A 21,780-nucleotide genomic window follows, 5' to 3' on the forward strand; every position below is an offset into this window, starting at 1 on the left:
ACACACACACACACACATTAGGGCCGTACCATTGCATAAATTGCGTAGGGGTTAATCTGGACTAAACCATTCACTGCTTTTACTACACTTCGCATATTTCGCAGGGCTAAAAACAAGACAATTTCTTCCATCGTGGCTAGTCCCAGATAGCAGGTAGTAATCGGCCCGAGCTCGAGCATCAGCGACTGTTATCCAGGCCGAGTATGGTCCGCAGCTCGCCATATCAGGCCCGAGTCTGTGTGTAGAGTCCGGGTCGCTTCTGGCAAGGACTTGGCTTGTTTAACTGATGAAAACCGATTAAATTCTTCTTTTATCAAGTAATTCGTTAGCTACACGTTTAATGACAATTCGAGAAAATATCCATGGCGCGACAGCAACAAAATAACAAGAATATTTTGTGTGTATAGTTAGACACAAACAAATCAATATTATTTATAAATGGATTATACATATCATCATGGCACAGATGCTAGAATCCGCCTTTATGCATGCGCGACATCGTAAATTGTATGGCAAGTTTAAACGCATGAATTGGATATGGGTCACAATTAAAACAACGTGTAAACAGACAGGCAAACAAATCAGATATAGGCAACACATCGGAATTGGGCATCAAGACCTGACAGTGTAAACGGGGCCTGAGTCTTCCATAATACACACACTTATTAATGATTCCTGCTTGTCTTCCTCGTGGTGAAGAGTAGGCAAAATCTGATATGTAGTGAGGGGAAAAAAAGAAGAGCGTGTTCATCAGATGCTGAATTCGAACCGGTTTATGATCGATCACGTCAAAACATGTTGCCATATGCTTTACGTCTCTGTCAATCAAACAGTGATAGTCGGGAATCACTTAACTAGCTTATTCCAACGAGGAGCGCTATTTGCACTTAGCCTAAATAGACACTACAAAATCGTGCCCATAATGCCCATTGGTTAATCTGGCCCTGCCAAGAAGGACCAGCACTCCAAATGTGGAAGCAAATGAGCAATCAAACTCTGAAATGAATAACATAATACATTTTCAGTGGATTAACTTGCTTGGATTACTTATTCAGCTAAAGAATAACAATGCACGCTAGCAAAATTAACACTGTAAATTTTTGATTCGACTCAGACTATACAACATTGCTATAGACATGTTGGACACCATGCATTCATTAATTTATTCATTCATTTTCTTGTCGGCTTATTCCCTTTATTTATCTGGGGTTGCCACAGCGGAATGAACCGCCTGGACAACATGCAATCACAAATAAAAGCTTTTATGTGGTTTAAATTATATGGTTTTCATTTTTAAATTAAGTGTCATTTTTACAGTAAACACAAACCATTAGATCCTATGTAAAATGAAGAAAGCTTAAAGGCAGTGCTTTTTGCTATCATCTTACACTTATGAAGTGCATCACAACAAGAATGCTTAACGATGCCATTATTTTTTATCGTTGTTGTTCATTTCCATGTCATTTAATTTTGTTTATTTTATATAATGAATGTATTGTTACTTTTACAGGATAACTTAAGGTAAATTTAGGCAAGAATGTTGTGTTGATTAGGTTGGTATTGTCTGCACGTAAAAATAACCCCTTAAAATACTTTCAAGGGTTAAAAACAGCTATTAATGGATTAAAACTCTTTCCTGAGGTGTTTTGTTCATATTATGCGACAATCTTGTAATGTTATTTTGTTTATATTTGTTTGTTTATGCTTTCAGCCTAAAAAAAACTTGAATGAAAATTTATAATAAAAAAAAAAATTATTAAAAAGAAATGCTTGTATATATTAACACTTACTAGTGTCCGATGAGTGATACTTTGTTGACTAGTATCTCTACTCAACTCAATTTATTTCTAGAGAACTTTCAACCAACCACAATAGGTACCAAAGTGCTGTACATAAAAACACACAATGCATGCAAACATACAAGGAAATAAAGTATATAAACTTACAACATATGGTTAAAAGCTAAGGAAAATAAGTTTGTTTTCAATGACCTCTGAAAAGGTTAAAAATTTATAGATGTTATTAATGAGATCGTTCCAAAGTCTTAGAGCTGCTACTGAAAATATCTAAACAATTATCATTAGAAAAAATTTAGAACTGCTAAATAATATGTACTAGCCACAATTTCTCATATAGCTGATATCTCAGATTCCCATAGAAGCTTTTATTACTTCTGTAACAATAGAATTGTCACTTCTGAAATAAATACTAATATGAACATATGCTTTTGTATAATTTTGCAGTCATAGCCTGAAAAAAGATACAATAGAAAATAAATGTTAAAACAGTTTGCTGAATTACAATACAAAATAGCGTTTTGAATCGAACATAATCTCTTGGCAATTCGTAACTTTTTGATCTAGTGGTTAATTCGTATGAATTTAAATGTTTTGATTCGTACAGTTTAGTACGATTTGCTCAACTCCCAATGACAGTTGGGTTAAGGGGTGGGGTTACATGCCACACCTCCTTTTTAAAATCTTACATTTCTGTACAAATGAACTCGTAAAAATTTGCCACTAAACCGACAAAATGTAAAATAGTTACGTTTCCTCATGAGATAAAAAATTAATAGAAATTAAAGGTAATGCATATTATTTTCACTGTTTGAAAACATAGCTTTAATGTAGTGTCAATATCTTACCAACTATGCCCATGTTGAAAGCAAACATCAGAGACACTCCAATAGGGAATCCCACACAATAGTATCCCACCATGTTACAGAGAGCACCAATCTGTTGTTTTCCAGCACCTCTGACAATGCCACCTGTAATAGCCTACAATAAAAAACACATTTCAATTATTATCAAATGTAAATATGTCTAAATGATGTAAATAGCAGATCTCTTGACACAAGTTTTTTTTTTTAAATCCATATATATCTAAGAAAAAGGCTTAAAAATGAATGATCTTACCGAAGTAGCATCAAACAGATGAACAAATCCATACATAACCATGACCTGCGAAACTCTGAGGACAATATCCCTTCAATAAAAAAAGTTATGGAGCCAGATTATAAGGATATTCTCAATCATTTTATCCTCATTTAGCAAAGAAAAAAAAGAGAGTCACTTTTAAAATTCTGTTGAACACAAAATGAGATATTTTGACATTTTTGGGTGAACCATCCCTTTAAATGTTGCTTTTCAAATTAAGAAGGCTTGTGAGATATTAGTTAAGATTATGCTAAAAGCAACGTACTCATCTTTACTGAAGATGTATCCAATAATGTTGTTAGTTCCAGCAATTACGACTGCAATCACACTGGAGACAAGCACTACAGCAGAGGAGAAAAGAATCAGCTATTGAAAGAAAACAAATTTATAACATTGCACATACACAAAAAAGTAGATTTATTTATTGTCTTCTTTCAAATCCATTCTTCAAATCTAAAATTAAACAATGTAAATAAAATAAACATTCAAAAGTGAAAGCAAGATTATTTTGGTTATCCCGTTGGCAGATTTTTTTTTGTGCTTGTTTCAAGTAAAAAACTCACATATTTTTGCTTGTCTAGAAAATCTTTTTGATTTAAGAGTTAGATATTTGGACAAAAAAAAAAAAAACATATATATATATATATATATTGTTTTTTTTTGCTTCTATGGGGATCTGAGATATCAGCTATATGAGAAATTGTGGCTAGTACATATTATTTAGCAGTTCTTCATTTTTTTCTAATGATAATTGTTTAGATATTTTCAGTAGCAGCTCTAAGACTTTGGAACGATCTCATTAATAACATCTATAAATTTTTAACCTTTTCAGAGGTCATTGAAAACAAACTTATTTTCCTTCGCTTTTAACCATATGTTGCAAGTTTATATACTTTATTTCCTTGTATGTTTGCATGCATTGTGTGTTTTTATGTACAGCACTTTGGTACCTATTGTGGTTGGTTGAAAGTTCTCTAGAAATAAATTGAGTTGAGTTGAGATACTAGTCAACAAAGTATCACTCATCGGACACTAGTAAGTGTTAATATATACAAGCATTTCTTTTTAATAATTTTTTTTTTAATTTTTAATTTTCATTCAAGTTTTTTTTAGGCTGAAAGCATAAACAAACAAATATAAACAAAATAACATTACAAGATTGTCGCATAATATGAACAAAACACCTCAGGAAAGAGATTTAATCCATTAATTTTTTTTTTGTCCAAATATCTAACTCTTAAATCAAAAATATATATATTTAAAGATGATTCACTGAATTTACTAAGATAAGTGGGTAGGTGTACACAATTTATTTTGTCTGAAATTAAACAAACTAATTAAGTTGAGCTTTACTAAATTTAATTTGTTTGTTTAAATTCACCCATTTAAATAGTTTAATTTTAAAAACAATTGTGGAAACAAGACAAAAACTAAGTAAAAAAAAAAAAAAATTTTATTTATTTATTTATTTATTTTTATTTAGCAGTGTGGCTTGATATCTTTCACATGGTTTCCCACCAAAATGAGACATATTCAGGATAAGTTAAAGCTGTAGAAATAAGTACATACGTCCACAGACTAAAGACACTTTGGCAGACAGTTTGGCTTGTTCTGTGTTTCCAGCTCCAAGAGCATTTCCTACCCTCACACCGGCTGCCACCGCAAAACCCAGAGGAAACTAAACGAAAAACACAGAAAAATAGCTTGGTGAGTTCTGAACATAAACTAGTCCACTATTTGACTAATTGACAGTCATTTAAAAATCAAAAAGTCTCTCAGTTTGCCCAGATTACTAATCACACACTGCAAATAATACAAAAAGTTCAAAAGTTTTTTTCTGCTTGCTACTTGTTTAAAGTACGTGGAAATAACAAAAGACTTGTAATTACTTTGAACGATTTATTTGTTTTATGTTAAAATTTTGGCAGCATTGTGGCACAGTGGGTAGCACAATCGCCTCACAGCAAGAAGGTCGCTGGTTCCAGCCCCGGCTCGGTCAGTTGGCGTTTCTGTGTGAAGTTTGTATGTTCTCCCCGTGTTTCCGTGGGTTTCCTCCGGGTGCTCCGGTTTCTCCCACAAGTCCAAAGACATGCGCTGTAGGTGAATTGGGTAAATCAAATTGTCTAGTGCAGTGTTTTTTAACTGGTGGGTCGCGACCTTAAAGTGGGTCGTGGGAACATTTTCAGTGGGTCGCGGAGTGTGTGGTCAAAAAAACAACAAAAGTTTAATTTAAATTATTTTGCTTATACTGGACTTTTATTTTGAAATGCATGTGCGACAACCCTACCGTTTGGCATGTGAAATTTCATTTAATTTTTGCAACAAATATGTCGAAGCGCAGGTGCAACACCAAATATGTAAAGTATGGACTTACATATTTTGACAACAAAAAAAGACTTAAAGCCTCAGTGTGTCATATGTCGTGAGGTGCTCTCACAAGAGAGCATGAAACCTTCTAAATTAAAACAACATTTAGAAACCAGACAACATGTTTTATTTACAGTTCAGTTTAGTTGATGGAAACGGAACCTTTCCTTACCCTAACCACTGTAAACAGTATTTGTCGTTTTTCGTTTGTAATATTTTTGAAATTTGATACATCTTGTTAAATGACAGCAATAAAATATTGTTTATTTGTAAGTCTTGGTGATTTTCTTATGATTTATCTGTCACTAGTGCATGTTAACAAATAAATACAAATTAATTATAATTCCTAAAATTGTAATATAGTTCCTTAAAATTTGGGTCGCAACCTGATGACCATGTAAAAACCAGTTGAGAACCCCTGACCTAGTGTATATGTGTGAATAAGAGTGTACGGGACGGGCATCTGCTGTGTAAAACATATGCTGGATAAGTTGGCGGTTCATTCCGCTCTGGTGACCCCAGATTAATAAAGGGTCTAAGCCGAAAAGAAATTAATGAATGAATGTTAAAATTGTCTAATTTTAATAATAATAATAATAATAATAATAATAATAAGTAATTGTGTTTTGTGTTGGGTCAACATCAAATATTTGTGTTGGTGCAACCATCTGGTAAGTGCAGGGACGGACTGGCCATCTGGCAACTCTGGCAAATGCCAGAAGGGCGGGACCATTTTTTAAATGTGACCAGTCAGTTATTTATTTTTTTTTTTTTATATATATATATATTTTTTTTACATGCATAGCTTTTATCTCTCGCAAGATGTGAATATGATGATGATGATAGTAATAATAATAATAATAAATGTTAAGGATTGATCCAATCTGCAACGGCCGGCTGGTTTTGAGATGTGCTGACCCAATTAGAGGCTATACGGATGTAATTAAATCTGGCAAGAATGTGAAACAATCAGTAAGTGCAACACAAGCTAACCGTCAGAGATGGACCGTAAAAAAAAGGAAAGGCAATGCCAGAAAGCTCAGAGAAACCAAAACATTGGCTCTAAAATCAGACACTGCCAAATGCATCAAATTAAATTAAATAGTCTCGAAAAGGGGCGCAGTGGTTAGCGCTGTTGCCTCACAGCAAGAAGGTCGCTGATTCGAGCCTCGGCTGGGTCAGTTGGTGTTTCTGTGTGGAGTTTGCATGTTCGCGTAGGTTTCCTCCGGGTTTCCATCACAAGTCCAAACACGTGCTATAGGTGAATTAGGTAGGCTCAATTGTCCATAGTGCATGTATGTGAATGTGTGTGTATGGGGGTTTCCCAGTGATGGGTTGCAGCTGGGAGGGCATCCGCTGCGTAAAACATAAGTTGGCGGTTCATTCCCCTGTGGCGACCCCAGATTAATAAAGGCACTAAGCCGAAAAGTAAATTAATTAATGAAATGATTGTATGTAAAAATTTGTTATAATTTGGTTGTTTTTATTTCAGTCACATACAATAAATGTTTAAATATCTAGTAAATATGGTACTGCTTATATTATTTCACCATCTGTACACTAATGTAAGTAGTGAATGTGATTGTCCGTGGATGGAGCTGTGTCGGTGTGGTAATGTGAGCTGGTGTGGCTTCAGTGCCAAGGCTGATTTTTAGTCTCAGACCACCCCTGGGTAAGTGGATGTATAATTTCTAGCAAGCATTGCATGGGATTGCATCAAGAGGCAATAGTATCTGGATGCAGCCTTTATGATGCAAGCTGAGACTGCATCACTGAACGATGCAATGTCAGACACAATGCACTCAAATGGAGCTAGTGACGTCACTGTGACGGGTAGGGTTAGGGGTGGGTTTAGGTGAGCCCGTTAAAAAGCATTGGATGCAGCCCAGATTGCACTGCACCAGGTCTGCAGCCAGACCCCTCTCTCAAGAGGGGAAAATGTTGACAATAAAACTAATCCTATGATTTTTAAGACAAAGACTGATTGTTCAGAGAGTGATTGTTCATTTAGTTTGAAGATTTAGAATAGTTTCAAGTAAGTTTTAAGGTTTCCGCCTTGCAGGAGAATAAAACACCTGCTTTGGGAGTTGGCAGATTTCTTTAATATTTATGTTTGTAGCTTCACTGAGTGAGCGATATCATTGCAAATGCTAGTTATGAGATCAGTCTTAGTTAACGGTAAGCTTTATTTCTACAGCTGTTATGTTTGAACTGCAATAAATAACAGACGATTCTGGCTGCAGATTAAAACAACAGTATGCTGTGTTCAATTCACAAGGTCATTCAAATGAAAGGGATTTGACATCCTCTTTTCAAAATTAAGTGTGTTCTTTAGTTCCATTTGCCCAAGATTGAAATAATGCAATTCAAATGAATGCAAATGTATGTTACATTAAGATGACGTTACACCAAAGATTTTATTGAGTGTATCCCACTGTTTAAAAGTTTGGGCTTGGAAAAAGTAAAATAAAGGGGTTGATTTAGAATCACACACACACTATACGCAGGGGTGCTCAATCCTGTTCCTGCAGATCTGCCCTCCTGCAGATTTCATTTTGCTATCCATATCAAACACATCTGAACCAACTAATTAGGACCTGAACACCACTTGATAATGGCAGGTGTTGTTTGACATGGGTAGCAACTGAAATCTGCAGGAAGGTAGATCTCCAGGAACAGGACTGAGCACCCCTGCACTATAGCAATACCACAAATAGCAAAAAATAACACTGATAGTTGACTGCAAAATAATTTAAGAATCAGAAATGACAATAAGAACTGACTTTGATAAATATATCAACAAAACGGTAGTCATTTTTTATATTGTACCATATACATAACGCTGGCCAATTCATAGACGATAGACTGAGCGCCCAGCTCGACCTCACTGATGAGTCCTGCAATGAAAGTGAAAACAAATTGACATAATACACTAATATTTACCTTCCATGTCAAATACTGTTTTGGCATGAATGAAAATCAATTCTATAATCAAGACTTTTTTTTTTCATACAATTCCACACTGTACTTAACCTTTTATAGGCACTCACTGAAATACTCATTACGGGGGTTTATTATAAGGCAATCTCGGTCCTAGAGGGCCGGTGTCCCTGCAGGGTTTAGCTGCAACTTGCCTCAACACACCTGCCTGGATGTTTCAAGTATACCTAGTAAGACCTTGATTAGCTTGTTCAGGTGTGTTTGATTAGGGTCGGAGCTAAAATCTGCAGGACACCGGACCTCCAGGAACAAGTTTGGTGACCACTGTTATAAGGGGTTAACACAGGGGTTTGGCTGTTTTAACACTGCTCCAGAACAGAGTTAACATTATTTTTGTGATAAGGCACCAATATACAGTGGGGATCAATTAGTAAAACCTTCTGTACAATTTTTTATTTATTTATTTAAAATTCTTAGTCCTTTCCTAACAGAGATAAAAGAGAAGTTTTTTATGCATATCATAGGTTACATCTATTCTGAAACACATGGTTTACCTCTTTCAGTTGAATAGTTTGTTTTGTATTTGAGAACATTGTGGATGAGGGCAGGATGTTTGGAAACAGTGCATCTCTAAAAATGTACAGTTGAAGTAACAATTATTAGCCCCCCCCCATTTGAATTTATTTTTCTTCTTTAAATATTTCCCAAACGATGTTTAACAGAGCAAGGAAATTTTCACAGTATTTCTGATCAATTTTTTTTGTTTTGGAGAAAGTCTTATTTGTTTTAGTTTGGCTAGAATTAAATGAGTTTTAAATTTTTTAAAACCCATTTAAGGTCAAATTTATTAACCCCTTTAAGCTATTTTTTTTTTCGATAGTCTACAGAGAAAACCATCGTTATACAATAACTTGCCTAATTATCCTAACCAGTTGACATAATTAACCCAGTTAAGCCTTTAAATGTCACTTTAAGCTGTGTAGAAGTGTCGTGAAAAAGATCTAGTAAACTATTATGTACCGTCATCATGGCAAAGATAAAAGAAATCAGTTAGAAATTAGTTATTAAAACTATTTTGCTTAGAAATGTGTTGAAACAATCCTCTCTGCGTTAAACAGAAATTGGGGGGGAAAAAATAAACAGGGGGGCTAAAAATTCAGGGGGGCTAATAATTCTGTCTTCAACTGTATTTCAAACTTTATTTTACCCCTAAACAGTATAAAAGAAATAAATAAATAAAACTAGAGCATTTCTGCCTTTAACCAGTCAATGTACTGTTTTTTTTTTTTTTTTTTCAAATTTGCTCAAGACATCTCGGATTATACAGTTATACAGTGTGAAACTTCATTAAATGTTAACCTGGAGTAAATTGTTAACACTGGGTAAATTATGAGCAGAGTGAAACATGAAGTAAGATAAACTATAGGATTAACTACTGTAGTTCAAGTGTGCAAAGCCATATAGTCTGCAAACCTGCCAGGAATCCACCAATCTCATATGTCCACCATTCAGCACAGAGCATGAGCATGCTGGGAAGAGCCAAGCGGATGAAGCTGCCCCATTCCTGCAGACAATCCCAAGACCAGCCTAATGGTGGGTGAGGAAGACAGAAATATTAACAGAATACATGTGAAAAATATAATTTCTTATAGAATAATAAACAATATAATTGTACAGTACCAGAGTTCTAATACCTTTTCCAAAGACAAATTTAAGCACTTTACAAGTGTGGCAAATAACATATTTTACATAAAGACTTCATCACATTCACATTATTTAAGATGCTATTTGTTACAGTATTCTATAGTATTTTATAGTATTGTTGATGGATGGATTGATTGATTGATTGATTGATTGATTGATTGATTGATTGATTGATTGATTGATTCATTCATTCATTCATTCATTCATTCATTTTCTTTTCGTCTTAGTCCCTTTATTAATCTGGGGTCGTCACAGCAGAATGAATTGCCTCTATAGTATTGTAGTGCTAGTAATAGTATTAAGTTTTTTTTTTATTTTTATAGACGCTAAGACTAATTTCTCCATACTTAGGTCACTTTTGTGTGAAACTCTTCACACCATGAGCAGAACAGAAGTCAATCTGGGCTAAACTTAGGATCAATTATCATTGTTTTGGCACAAAATGCATTCAATGACTCAGACACAACAACTGGCAAAAATCTTTGTACGTGCAGAGATCATAGGATTCGAGATCAGGTAGGTCTCGATAGTTCCACCTTTAGGGGAGGAAAAGGAGGAGATGGGGTGGAAGGGGGCATTCTTCCGAAATGAAGATAGGGAAAAAAGGAGAAAATTATCCATTTATAGTAAGCTAGGATCACTCGGATTGGATTATTACTGATTACAGATGAGTGACCAGCAGTGCTCAATCATATAACAGGCTCCTTTCGAAATTAGTTTATGAAACTTCACTTAAAGACGTTTCATACACTTAATCCAAAATTACAGGGTCACACTTTACAATAAGGTTAATTAGTTAATGTTAATTAATGCATTTACTAAGATGAACAAACAATGATCAATACATTTACTACTGTATTTGTGCATGTTAGTTAACGTTAGTTAGTGAAAACACAGTAGTTCATTGTTAGTTCATGTTAACTCATGGTGCATTAACTAATGTTTACAAGCATGGACTTGAATGTTAATAATGCATTAGTAAATGTTCAGTTGATTAATAAGTGCTGTTCATGTGTTGTTTATGATTAGTTCATGTTAGTAAATGCATTAACTAATGAACCTTATTGTAAAGTGTTACCAATTAAAGCACTTTTTAAACCTTGAAAATCCTTGAAAATAGCATTTTTAAAAAAACTGTAAAAAGCCTGTCATAAGCTAAATTATATCATACATACTATACTAAATTATGTCATAAAATATATTATTGTCTATGGAACTTTGGACTGTTATCCATCTTATTTTACATAATAAAAGTAGTTTATTTATTTTCCTTTTTTTTTTTTTTTTTTTTGCTTTTAATAAGCAAAAACAGACATTGGGTTTTGCTTTTGGTACTGTAAATAACAAGGAGTATAAAAAAAGTGCAGTTGATTTCAAACCATGTGTACCCTGAGTATAATAAAAAAATTAAGTAGTATGATACCATATATTGATATCAATCTGCAAAACAAATTATACTCTTTCATAGCTAATATAACAGGAAGCAAATGACACTCAAATGTTTAAAAAACCCATGCTAAAATTGCTTTTTATCATGCTTAGTTTTAAAAGACAAACATGGGATATAAGTCTTTTGGTCTTTTTGGTCAAACTAGTAGAGTTTGCTGTCAGGTGGCTCTCACCATCCCAGGTGGCTTTATGCAGACCCATACAACGAATGTATGTATAGAGAATCACGGCCAAGGAATACTGAGAAATAGCATTTGCAGCAGCAGATCCTCTGTGAACACATCAGACTGTCATACAACTGAGAGATGAATAAAGAAAACATGAAAATATGATGACTAAATATAAGCTAAATCAAATCTAGACAGCTTCTTACGGCACACCAAGATCAAGCAGATAAAGGAAGACGTAGTTTATTAAAGCATTGAGGATGTTCCCTGCGGCTCCTGTGATCACCTGAGGCCAGATAATACCCTAAACAAACAATACACATAAAAAAGAGCATCAGTGTAACAGCAATCTGTTTGGCACATCGACAAGAGCTTGGGTTTTATTCTCGAGGAGAGCATATAGGACTCAAAACAACAGAGATTATACCTGATTTTGAAGATATAATCCCTGTAGCTGATACATAAATGTAGCCTGTAGATTAAACAAATAAATAAAATAAAAAAACATTGGAAAATGTCAATCAATCAATCAATCAATCAATAAATCAAACAATCAATTAATTGAAAGAAATCTCTATTGCTCAACAAGTTTTTGAATACCAATGTTACATTAATTTTATTATGTTATTAATAAATATAAAATTAACATTTGATTTACAGCAGTTCTTCTGGTTCTTGAGTGTAATTGAGAGCCATGTAATAGTCTAGTGATAACAGGACTTCTACAACCCCTTCACCTTTAGCTTTCACTGTGAGCATCATAGTAGAGTACTGAAAGCACTAGAGTTTGGCAATACGACTGCATCACAATGTATTTTTAGAGATGTGAGTTTTAGAGTCACATTAGTGTAAACACTAAAAAAAAATAAAATAAAATAAAAAAAAAATAAGAACAAAATACAGACTGTTACATGGCACACTGGATCATTAATATGAATGCCCCTGGTGGCGTTTCATTAGCCACAATATTTCCTTGTGAGATTACAACAATTATTATTTTTTTCCTTATTTTTCATTTGATCTAAGCTTATATTGAATGTATTATGTATGTGGGACTCTTATTTTTGAAAACGGGACATGTAGGAAGAGTAAATAAGCTCTCAGTGAAACAAGCAGCCATGCGTCTGATCTGTTCACAGATCATAAGATTGCAGAATAAGGGATTTAAAAATGCATTCAGTGCCACCCAAAGAGGCACAAGGTCTATTTTAATATATATTTTGATAATTAAGTAAGTAAGTAAGGTGTATTTATATAGCGCATGTATTGTGTTAAATTGACTAAGTTATGAATACTAAAACAAAATACAGTTGAAGTCAGAATTATTAGCCCCTCTTCCCCCCAAACATATAGCTTAAAGGGGCTAATAGTTTTGTCCTTAAAATGGTGTTTAAAAAATAAAAAAACTGCTTTTATTCTAGCCGAAATAAAACAAATAAGACTTTCTCCAGAAGAAAAAATATTATCACTCATACCGTGAAAATATCCTTGCTCTGTTAAACATAATTTGAGAAATATTTAAAAAAGAAAGGAAATTCTAAGGAGGGCTAATAATTCTGACTTCAACTGTATATAAAAGCTGAATATAAACACTTACAAAAACTAAATTTAAATTGAAAGCCAATTTAAAAACATTTTCAAATAAACTGAAATAAATGCTCATTTCAAATAGCAAAACTACTCTGTGTTCCAAATTTGATTTAACTCAACACATTAAAGCAAACGCTTTAATAAATGTTTCTTTTGTATATAATTTCTTTGGCGAATCTGTTTAGCAGCTAGCATGATTTGAGGTAGATACAACATTTGAATACAGGTGTAAGTGATCCTATGAAAATGTGTCACTCACAGGCAGAGCAGGCATGAAAATTTTCACATAGAGCTGCGAAAGACTGCGAAGAGAGAGAGAGAGAGAGAGAGAGAGACAGAGACAGAGAGAGAGAGAGAGAGAGAGAGAGAGAGAGAGAAATAAGAGCTCACAAACATTTAACAAAACTTTACTGACACAAACTTTATGTGACTGTCACATGGCAACATGATGTGACATTATTTCTTATAACGCACTTCACAATACTTGCATCATGTAAATTTCTTAACACTATGTTTTATTAGCATATAGATTTTGCTAAACAAGCAAAATATCTAATGTAAGGGGGAGGTGGGAGAGTGTCTCTGATGGAAATGTCTGATTACAGTCTGTAACAATACATTTAAGAAATCTTTGAACAAGAATTGCATGATTATTTGTTTGCTTTTCACACACTTTGCCATGAAAAAGGCACACAAATTAACCAGTTTTCTCTTGTTATCATTGTCCAATGCTATTATTGTTAAATTAATCCTGATAAAATAATCCTATAACAAAATATGACCCTTTAGTAATGTAGTATTTTCAAATTGATTAAGAATTTCTATTTTGGTTTAAGAGTAAACCTAACATTTAATAGTTCACAGTCAGTTGTTTGCAAGACTGAAAAAGAATAATATATGTTAATTATATAAACTACAAAGCAGTTTGCGTTCTGTATTGGAATAAGCCACCCGTCTTCATCTGAATGCTTTTGTAAACATGTTATCTCAAATAATATCCTCGCAATTATTTTATGATTTTATTTTATGAGTTATTTTATAATTTCTAAATGATTTAGATTACTAATCTTATTTCATTTGTGTATTTATGCATTTCATTTGTACTGATTTATTTGCTTTTAACTGTTGGGTATTTTTTACTTCATGATTTTATTCATTCATTCATTTTCTTGTCGGCTTAGTCCCTTTATTAATCCGGGGTCGCCACAGCAGAATGAACCGCCAACTTATCCAGCAAGTTTTTACGCAGCGGATGCCCTTCCAGCCGCAACTCATCTCTGGGAAACATTCACTTACACACATTCACACACACACACTCATACACTACGGACAATTTAGCCTACCCAATTCACCTATACCGCATGTCTTTGGACTGAGGGGGAAACCGAAACACCTGGAGGAAACCCACGCAAAGGCAGGCAGAACATGCAAACTTTACACAGAAATGGCAACTGAGCCCAGGTTCGAACCAGCGACCTTCTTACTCTACTGCGCCACTGCCTCGCCACTTCATGAATTTAATTATTCGTTCATTTTAATAAAAAATAAAAAAAGTATTCCCCCCCTCAGTTTGAAATCCCCTCCATCTAATGTGTAAGATTTGAGTAAGAGACCTGGCCACATTGGGACTCTGTCGGACAGCCAGCAGGATGGGCTCTGTGTTGATGAGCAGCGCCCAGCAGGGGAAACATGCCAGCAGGAGGATGAGAATCCCTCTCTGCAGTATCACACCCACCCGCTTCAGATTATTACTGCCAAACGTCTGCAGGAGACACAATTTGATTGAATGACACTCGAGCACAGCTCACTCTCACATTACTGAACATTAACTATCAGACCTGAGAGATGAGCGTATCGCATGCAGACGCCAGTCCAGAGCCGATGGAGATGCCCGTCACATTGATAACCTGTCAGCAATAAAGATGCGTTTATGAATGTAATGAGTGATTTAGTGAAAGACAATATATATAAGTTCACTTGTAAACTCACAGCAATAGCCAGAGCCACACCGGCTAATTCAGTTTTCCCCAAGTGTCCACAAAACACAGTGCTGACGAAGCTGATCAGAAAGATCATCAGCTGAGAGATAAACTGCACGAAAAAAAATTAAATATCCAGTCAAGCCTGAATTTATTCATACCCCTGGCAAATTATTGACTTAAAATTAATTTTATTCAACGAGCAATTTTTTTTTTTTTACTTGAAATGACAAAGGCTTCTCCCAATAGATAAAAAGATGATTTACAAGAGGCGTTATTGTGAAAAATATATATATATATATTTCTCAGCTTTTCTTTACTTTCGAACAAAATGTGGCATGTCCAAAATTATCCATACCCTTTGCAAACTGTCTATAAAAAAATCCAAAGTTCTATACCATTCCAAATAGTCCAAGCTGTTCCTAGGCATTCTAATTAACTCGTTTCCTTGGGAACAGCTGTTTTGATCAACTCAACAGGTGAAAAACAGAAGCTCTCTGGTGTTGGTTTGTGGACAGTCATGGCTAAGACAAAGGAGTTTCAAGAGTTTACATTTAGCTCATGATTTATATATAGCTTGTTTGGCGTGCTGTCCCGGAAGTGAGCCCTGAGCTCAAGGGATCCTCGAGCCCAGAGCTCCCCACTTTCGCAGGGCGAGGGGAGATTGAGCTCAGGTCGATCTCAAACTCCCCCGCTGCTGAGGCCAAGGCGAACTTCCTGAGAGTTAGGCCCCGTTTACACTAGTGCAATTCAGTTTTAAAACAGCGTTTTAGAATGAAAACGATCCATGTCCACACTCGCGTTTCACCCAGCGTTTCTGAACAGCTCCCCGTCCACACCAAAACGCTGAAAACGCACATCACGTGACCACACACACTCTCTGGCATGCGCCGCAGCCTATCTAAAGCCAGATGAGAGCTGTGCTCGGAGTGCTCATCAAGCATCTCCCGCTGGATCTAATCTCACTATATTTGTTAAACGTGATATTTTATTGTTATATATACACACACACACACACACACACACACACACACACACACACACACACACACACACACACACACACACACACACACACACACATATATATATATATATATATATATATATATGTGTGTGTGTGTGTGTGTGAGTGTATAAATATATATATATATATATATATATATATATATATATATATATATATATATATGTATTTAAAGTCACAAAAGTTCAAATGTCGTGTCATAACCCCAGAATCATTGCATTTCTCTTTCAACGAGCATTTTAATGTGTCCTATAAAAAGTAAAATTAAACAAATTGTATTTTTTTGGATTAAACATTAAATGGTTACAAAATACATAGAAAAGTAAAAAAATAAAAAAAAACAATAACTAACTAAAAATACACAATACATTTTCCACTTTATCTACCTTACATTTAGCAACAGTTGTGACGTTGTCACAGTAATATTCAGACTTACCACCGGTCCAGCAAGTTTTAGCAGCTGCATTACTTCTTCTTTATAATTTACTGGTAACAATCTTCTGAGTTTTCTTAGACATTCAGCACAGATGCTTCTCGAAGTCAACTGAGCATCTTCAACTTTCTCCTCTTTTTGATATCCATTTATATGATCCTCTGTATGAATACTGTTCATTTCCATTTTTAAACTTAGTTCCCTGTGATCAAAAACATTAGTTAGCTATAAAACAAATACATATTCACACACAAAAATGTAAATATTAGATCAAACATACCTTAAAATGTCAGCCTTTTTAAAATGAAACCCTCTAAACACTGTCTGGCAGTAGCAGCTTCCTGTTGTAGTACACAAGGTTAGTATATAAACAGCAGTCACTGCATGTACAGATCAGGTTTCATTAAAGGGACCCCGACATCTCCCCAAATAACACCCACTGAAGGCTCCTCAGTGCACAGAGCAGTTTTTCATGTGGGGATAATAGTTGTGAGTTTTCTGCACATTTGCATTCTAGAAACATTGTGGTGCAGATAAGAAAAACAAAACAGGAGAATTTTATCTACAGCGTTTTTCCTTAGAAGTTCATATACTGTAGGCAACAAGCACTCCCTAAAAGACATTACGGAAAGATGTATTGATCCACTTTCATTATCGGTTGGCACAAAGCTGTGATCGTCTGTTCCTTCCTATTTGTGATGAACATCTTTATTTTGAAGCTAGGTTTGAACTTCAGCTGGTCATCTTGATAATGTGCACATGTTTAAATAGAGTTGCCGCTTTGTGAAGTCGAACTGAAGTCGAACTGGTGACCTATTATATGGGCAATTTAAGTTTGTATATGCAGAAATGAAATGGGCAGAAGAAAAGAAAGACTTGATTTGACTTTTGAAAACAGATGCAGAGTGCACATTGTTTTGTGCTTGATTAGTAAAATAAAAAACTAAATAATAATGAGTAAGATCTTGTTTTAGGCTTTTTCATTGAGATTATGTAGTTCTGCAAAGGTGCTTTTGAGTTAAGGGGGAAAAACTTTCTTGAAAAACAAGTGGATAGTTTATCCAAAAAACAAAAATGTACTCAATATTTACTCTCCCTTAAGTGATTCTAAACCTCAAAATGTTTCTTTCCTCTGTCTAACACTAAACTCAATATTTTGAAGAAAGCTGAAAACCTATAAACCATTGACTTCTAAAAACAAACACTAGAAAAGTCAATAGTTTCCAGTATTCTTCAAAATATGTCCAGCAGAAGAAATTTAATCAAGCTGGTTTGTGACAAGTAGGGCGAGTAAATAAATGATGACAGAATTTTTAGTTCTGGTTGAACTATCCATTTAAAATCTAACGCAAGTTTAATGATTCAATGATTTAATTAAAAAAAATAAACATAAAACATTGAATGCAAATATTTTCCTTAGACACTTAGCAGATGCTTTTATCTAAAGCCACGTACAATAAGGAAGGGATCAAGCGATTCATTGTAAAAAGAGTATACAACCAAATAAAACAAAGTTTCTAATATTGTTAGAAAAATATAAGCTTAAAAAGGGCCTGTTGAATGTTGCCAGGTATCCAGCAGTCCATCCCGGATTGGGTGATTGTTTCTTTTTTTTTTTCTTGAAGCATATAACTGACAAGCATACAGGACTATATGATAACATATGTAATAGTCAAACAAAACTTAGTCAGTGATGCAGAACATACATTAAATGAAAAATACTACATTACATAGTTGAAACCAGAAGTTTTCATACACTCTAAAAAAAGGACCAACCATTTTTCAATTTTCTGATGGTAAATCATACTAAGTTTACTATTTTAGGTCTGTTAGGATCACCTAAATGATTTACATTTGCTTAATGCCAGATTAATGAGAGATTTTTCATTAATTTCTAGACAGTTAAAAGTTTACATACATTTCCTTGCTATTTTTTTTTACTTTAGTCAAATGTTTTAGGTATCCTTCTCACAGAAGTTTAAAGGAATTTTAGCCCATTCCTCCTGAAAGAACTAGTGTAACTGAGTCAGATTTGTTGGCTGTCTTGCTCGCACAAGCTTTTTCAACTCTGCCCACAAATTTTCTATAGGATTGAGATCAGGGCTTTGTGATGGCCACTCCAAAACATTCACTCTGTTGTCCTTGAAGCACATTTTAACTAATTTGGCAATATGCTTAGGGTCATGGTCTGTTTGGAAGACCAATTTGTGGCCAGTTTTAATCTCCTGGCTGATGTCTTAAGATGTTGCTTTAGTATTTCTACATAATGTTCTTTCTTCGTGATTCCATCTATGCTGTGAGGTGGACCAGTCCCTCCTGCAGCAAAACAGTTCCACAACCTGGCCCCATACTTCATAGTTGGGATGGTGTTCCTAAGCTTGTAAGTTTTCCCCTTTGTCCTTCAAATGTAACACTAGTCATTATGGCCAAAGAGTTTAGTTCCATCAGACCACAGGAAATGTCTCCAAAAAATATTTTTCCCAGTATAATTAAGCAAATTGTAATCTGGCTACTTTTTTGATTCTGGTTTGTTGATTTTCCAATGTTGTCACGAAAGGAAGCAGTGTGTTTGAGGTTTTCCTTAAATACTATTCTACAGTTGTGCCTCCAATTAACTCAAACGTTGTCAATTAGCCAATCAGAAACTTCCAAAACCTTGACACCATCATCTGAACTTTTTCAAAGGCATAATAATCTTACTGTATGTAAACTTGACTTTGAAGAAAAGTTATAAATTTAAAAAAAAAAAAAAAATCTCTCTCATTATTCTGCTTACGCATAACAGAAACAAATGTGATAATCCTAACTTACCTAAAAGAGAAAAAGTTTATTCACATTAACATCTGACCTTTTTTTAATGGTTATGTGCCTTTTTATACAATGTATGTAAACTTCTAGTTTCAACTGTATTTGGGGGAATTCATCATATTTAAATAAATAGATTCTACAGATAAATGTATTTATTAGAGGTTTTTATAGCCTTTTTGTTTCTTGTACTGGAGGTAAAAGAATTATAAAATATTTTAAAATGAAAGGAGGGAGTAACAGACATTACCTTTGTTTTGTCTTTTGTATGTGAAACTTAGAAGAAAAAATATCAACTTCAAAGCATTATCAAGTGTATCATAGCCAGTTTTACAATTCAAAAAACAATCATGCATTCATAAAAAGTTAATTATTTTGGGGGATTGTTTCACTAGTGAGTAGGAGTAAACGGGAATGGGTTTTAAGAGTCTTTTTAGTGATGGTACCACAAGGGGGCACTCACTGGAGGGGATGGACTTTTTTTTTTTTTTTTTTTTTTTGTAATTTGCATGAATCCAGACTTTAGTTTTATGGAACTAATGTAAATGTCTTTTACTTTAAAGCCAGTTTTAGGCTACATTTACACAAAGATTTTCTCAAAAGCCGAAAAGTTTTCCCTTGCATAGGCCTGTCACGATATGCATTTTTTTTTCTCATCCAATACATTGCACTGAAATATAATGCAATAAACAATATTACTGTCATTTTAACACAACTCATTTTATAATGCAATAATGACAATACAATAACATCGTAAAGTACACTCTTCCAAAGAACACATAATATTTTATTATAAAGAATATTTATAGTAATTTTGACAATAATAATAATTAATAATTAGGCATTGAAATCAGAATTTAAAACATATTTTAAACAAATAAACAATCCATTCATTCATTTTCTTTTCGTCTTAGTCGCTTTATTAATCTGGGGTCGCCAAAGCGGATTGAAACGCCAATTTATCGGCTGGGTTTTTACGCTGCGGATGCCCTTCCAGCCGCAACCCATTTCTGGGAAACATCCACACACACTCATTCACACTCAGACACTACGGACAATTTAGCCGACCCAATTCACCTGCACCAGATGTCTTTGGACAGTGGGGGAAACCAGAGGATCCGGAGGAAACACACATGAACACAGGGAGAACATGCAAAGTCCACACAGAAACGCCAACCCAGCTGAGGCTCGAACCAGCGACCTTCTTGCTGTGAGGTGACAGCACTACTTACTGAACCACTGCGTCGCCACAAATAAATAATAACAATTACAAATGTTAACAAAAACATTCTATGTAAAAAGAACAACAACAAAAAAAAAAAAAGAGTATCAGATCAGTTGTCAGACACACACATGAAAATATACAATAGAAATTTATAGAAAATACTACACTGTTTTTAACCATACTAACAATACACATAAAAAGTTGGGGATATTGCCTTTTTTCGTGTGTGGACAATATATATATATATATATATATATATATATATATATATATATATATATATATTGCATCACCAAAAATGATTGAGGTCATGGCCATGTGTTGTTCAATTATTCAATATAGTGATTATTGTGACAGGCCTACCCTCGCATTTTTTTCACTTCTACACGTTTTCAAAATGATCCGCATTTACACAAAACTGTGAAATTTGCTAATAGTGCATCACATGAGACTGACCGTTTGTTCCCCCCTCGCATCTGTGAACAGCTATCAAAAAAGAGATATTGAAGAAGAGGAAGTTAGTTTGAGAACAAGATACGAAGAAGCGCAAATTTAAAAAAGAATAGTAATGATGTGCACAGATAAATCATCATAAGAGCTGCAATTTTCTAAAAATACCGATGTCATGAGACTTTTTGTTGTTTTTAACCTTCATTTTAGTTGTGTAATTGTGCATGAAAAAACAAACATTATTCTGTAAAGAATTATCTCAATCACCTCAGGCTGGATATTAACTTTAAATGCCGAAAGTGGGTTCAAATTCGAATTTTATTTTATTATTAGTCCAATATGAAAGGATTGCATTGTCTGACTAATAAGGTCCAGGAAGAGGAAGCCATTCAGGATGGATGTATGTGCTTTATTTCAGCAGCCACTGGAGGGCTTGCTTTTCCCACTTTCAGATTTGTAAAAGGCCTGTTGTGTTGGTTACACTGAAGAATGTGAGATGCTTGTGGACAGTGGAGTCTCCAATGGTATCTGAATGCAGACTTGTATATGCAAGCTGAGAAACACAGTCTCTCACAGTCTCAATATCAGACACACTACACTCAATGGAGGTAGTGATGTCACTGTTAGGGGTAGAGTTGAGGTGGGGTTATTTGTGGCCATTAAAAGAATTGCACGCAGCTCAGCTTACAGCTGCACCTGGTCTGAATC

The 21,780-nt window shown here is 34.5% G+C and overlaps 1 protein-coding gene across 5 annotated transcripts in view; it reads right to left on the bottom strand.

Moving 5' to 3' along the window:
- The window catches only part of slc47a2.2 (solute carrier family 47 member 2, tandem duplicate 2), a 23,372-nt gene extending 2,270 nt beyond the window's left edge, over window positions 1–21,102 (bottom strand). The window contains exons 1-16 of one of the 5 annotated variants that reach the window (XR_012396566.1): window positions 16,873–16,933; window positions 16,596–16,794; window positions 15,143–15,244; window positions 14,992–15,060; window positions 14,767–14,915; window positions 13,413–13,455; window positions 11,991–12,035; window positions 11,770–11,867; window positions 11,570–11,667; window positions 9,717–9,830; window positions 8,133–8,200; window positions 4,506–4,614; window positions 3,202–3,277; window positions 2,916–2,985; window positions 2,645–2,777; window positions 1–996 (exon numbers count right to left, since the gene is read on the bottom strand). The exon at window positions 1–996 is cut by the window's left edge and continues 20 nt beyond it. Coding sequence is in view for 4 of the 5 variants with exons in the window: in XM_073934778.1 (XP_073790879.1) it covers window positions 2,645–2,777; window positions 2,916–2,985; window positions 3,202–3,277; window positions 4,506–4,614; window positions 8,133–8,200; window positions 9,717–9,830; window positions 11,570–11,667; window positions 11,770–11,867; window positions 11,991–12,035; window positions 13,413–13,455; window positions 14,767–14,915; window positions 14,992–15,060; window positions 15,143–15,244; window positions 16,596–16,794; window positions 16,873–16,933; window positions 20,475–20,532 (1,492 nt within the window). In the remaining variant the exon portion in view is untranslated. Of the gene's footprint in view, window positions 997–2,644; window positions 2,778–2,915; window positions 2,986–3,201; window positions 3,278–4,505; window positions 4,615–8,132; window positions 8,201–9,716; window positions 9,831–11,569; window positions 11,668–11,769; window positions 11,868–11,990; window positions 12,036–13,412; window positions 13,456–14,766; window positions 14,916–14,991; window positions 15,061–15,142; window positions 15,245–16,595; window positions 16,795–16,872; window positions 16,934–20,474; window positions 20,651–21,078 lie in introns of those variants that run through there. The other 4 variants (XM_073934779.1, XM_073934778.1, XM_683484.8 and 1 more) reach the window with 4 other exon arrangements.
- Between the last annotated feature and the right edge of the window lie 678 nt (window positions 21,103–21,780).

The sequence above is a fragment of the Danio rerio genome, chromosome 21 (assembly GCF_049306965.1).
Source record: "Danio rerio strain Tuebingen ecotype United States chromosome 21, GRCz12tu, whole genome shotgun sequence".
Lineage (NCBI taxonomy): Eukaryota > Metazoa > Chordata > Actinopteri > Cypriniformes > Danionidae > Danio > Danio rerio.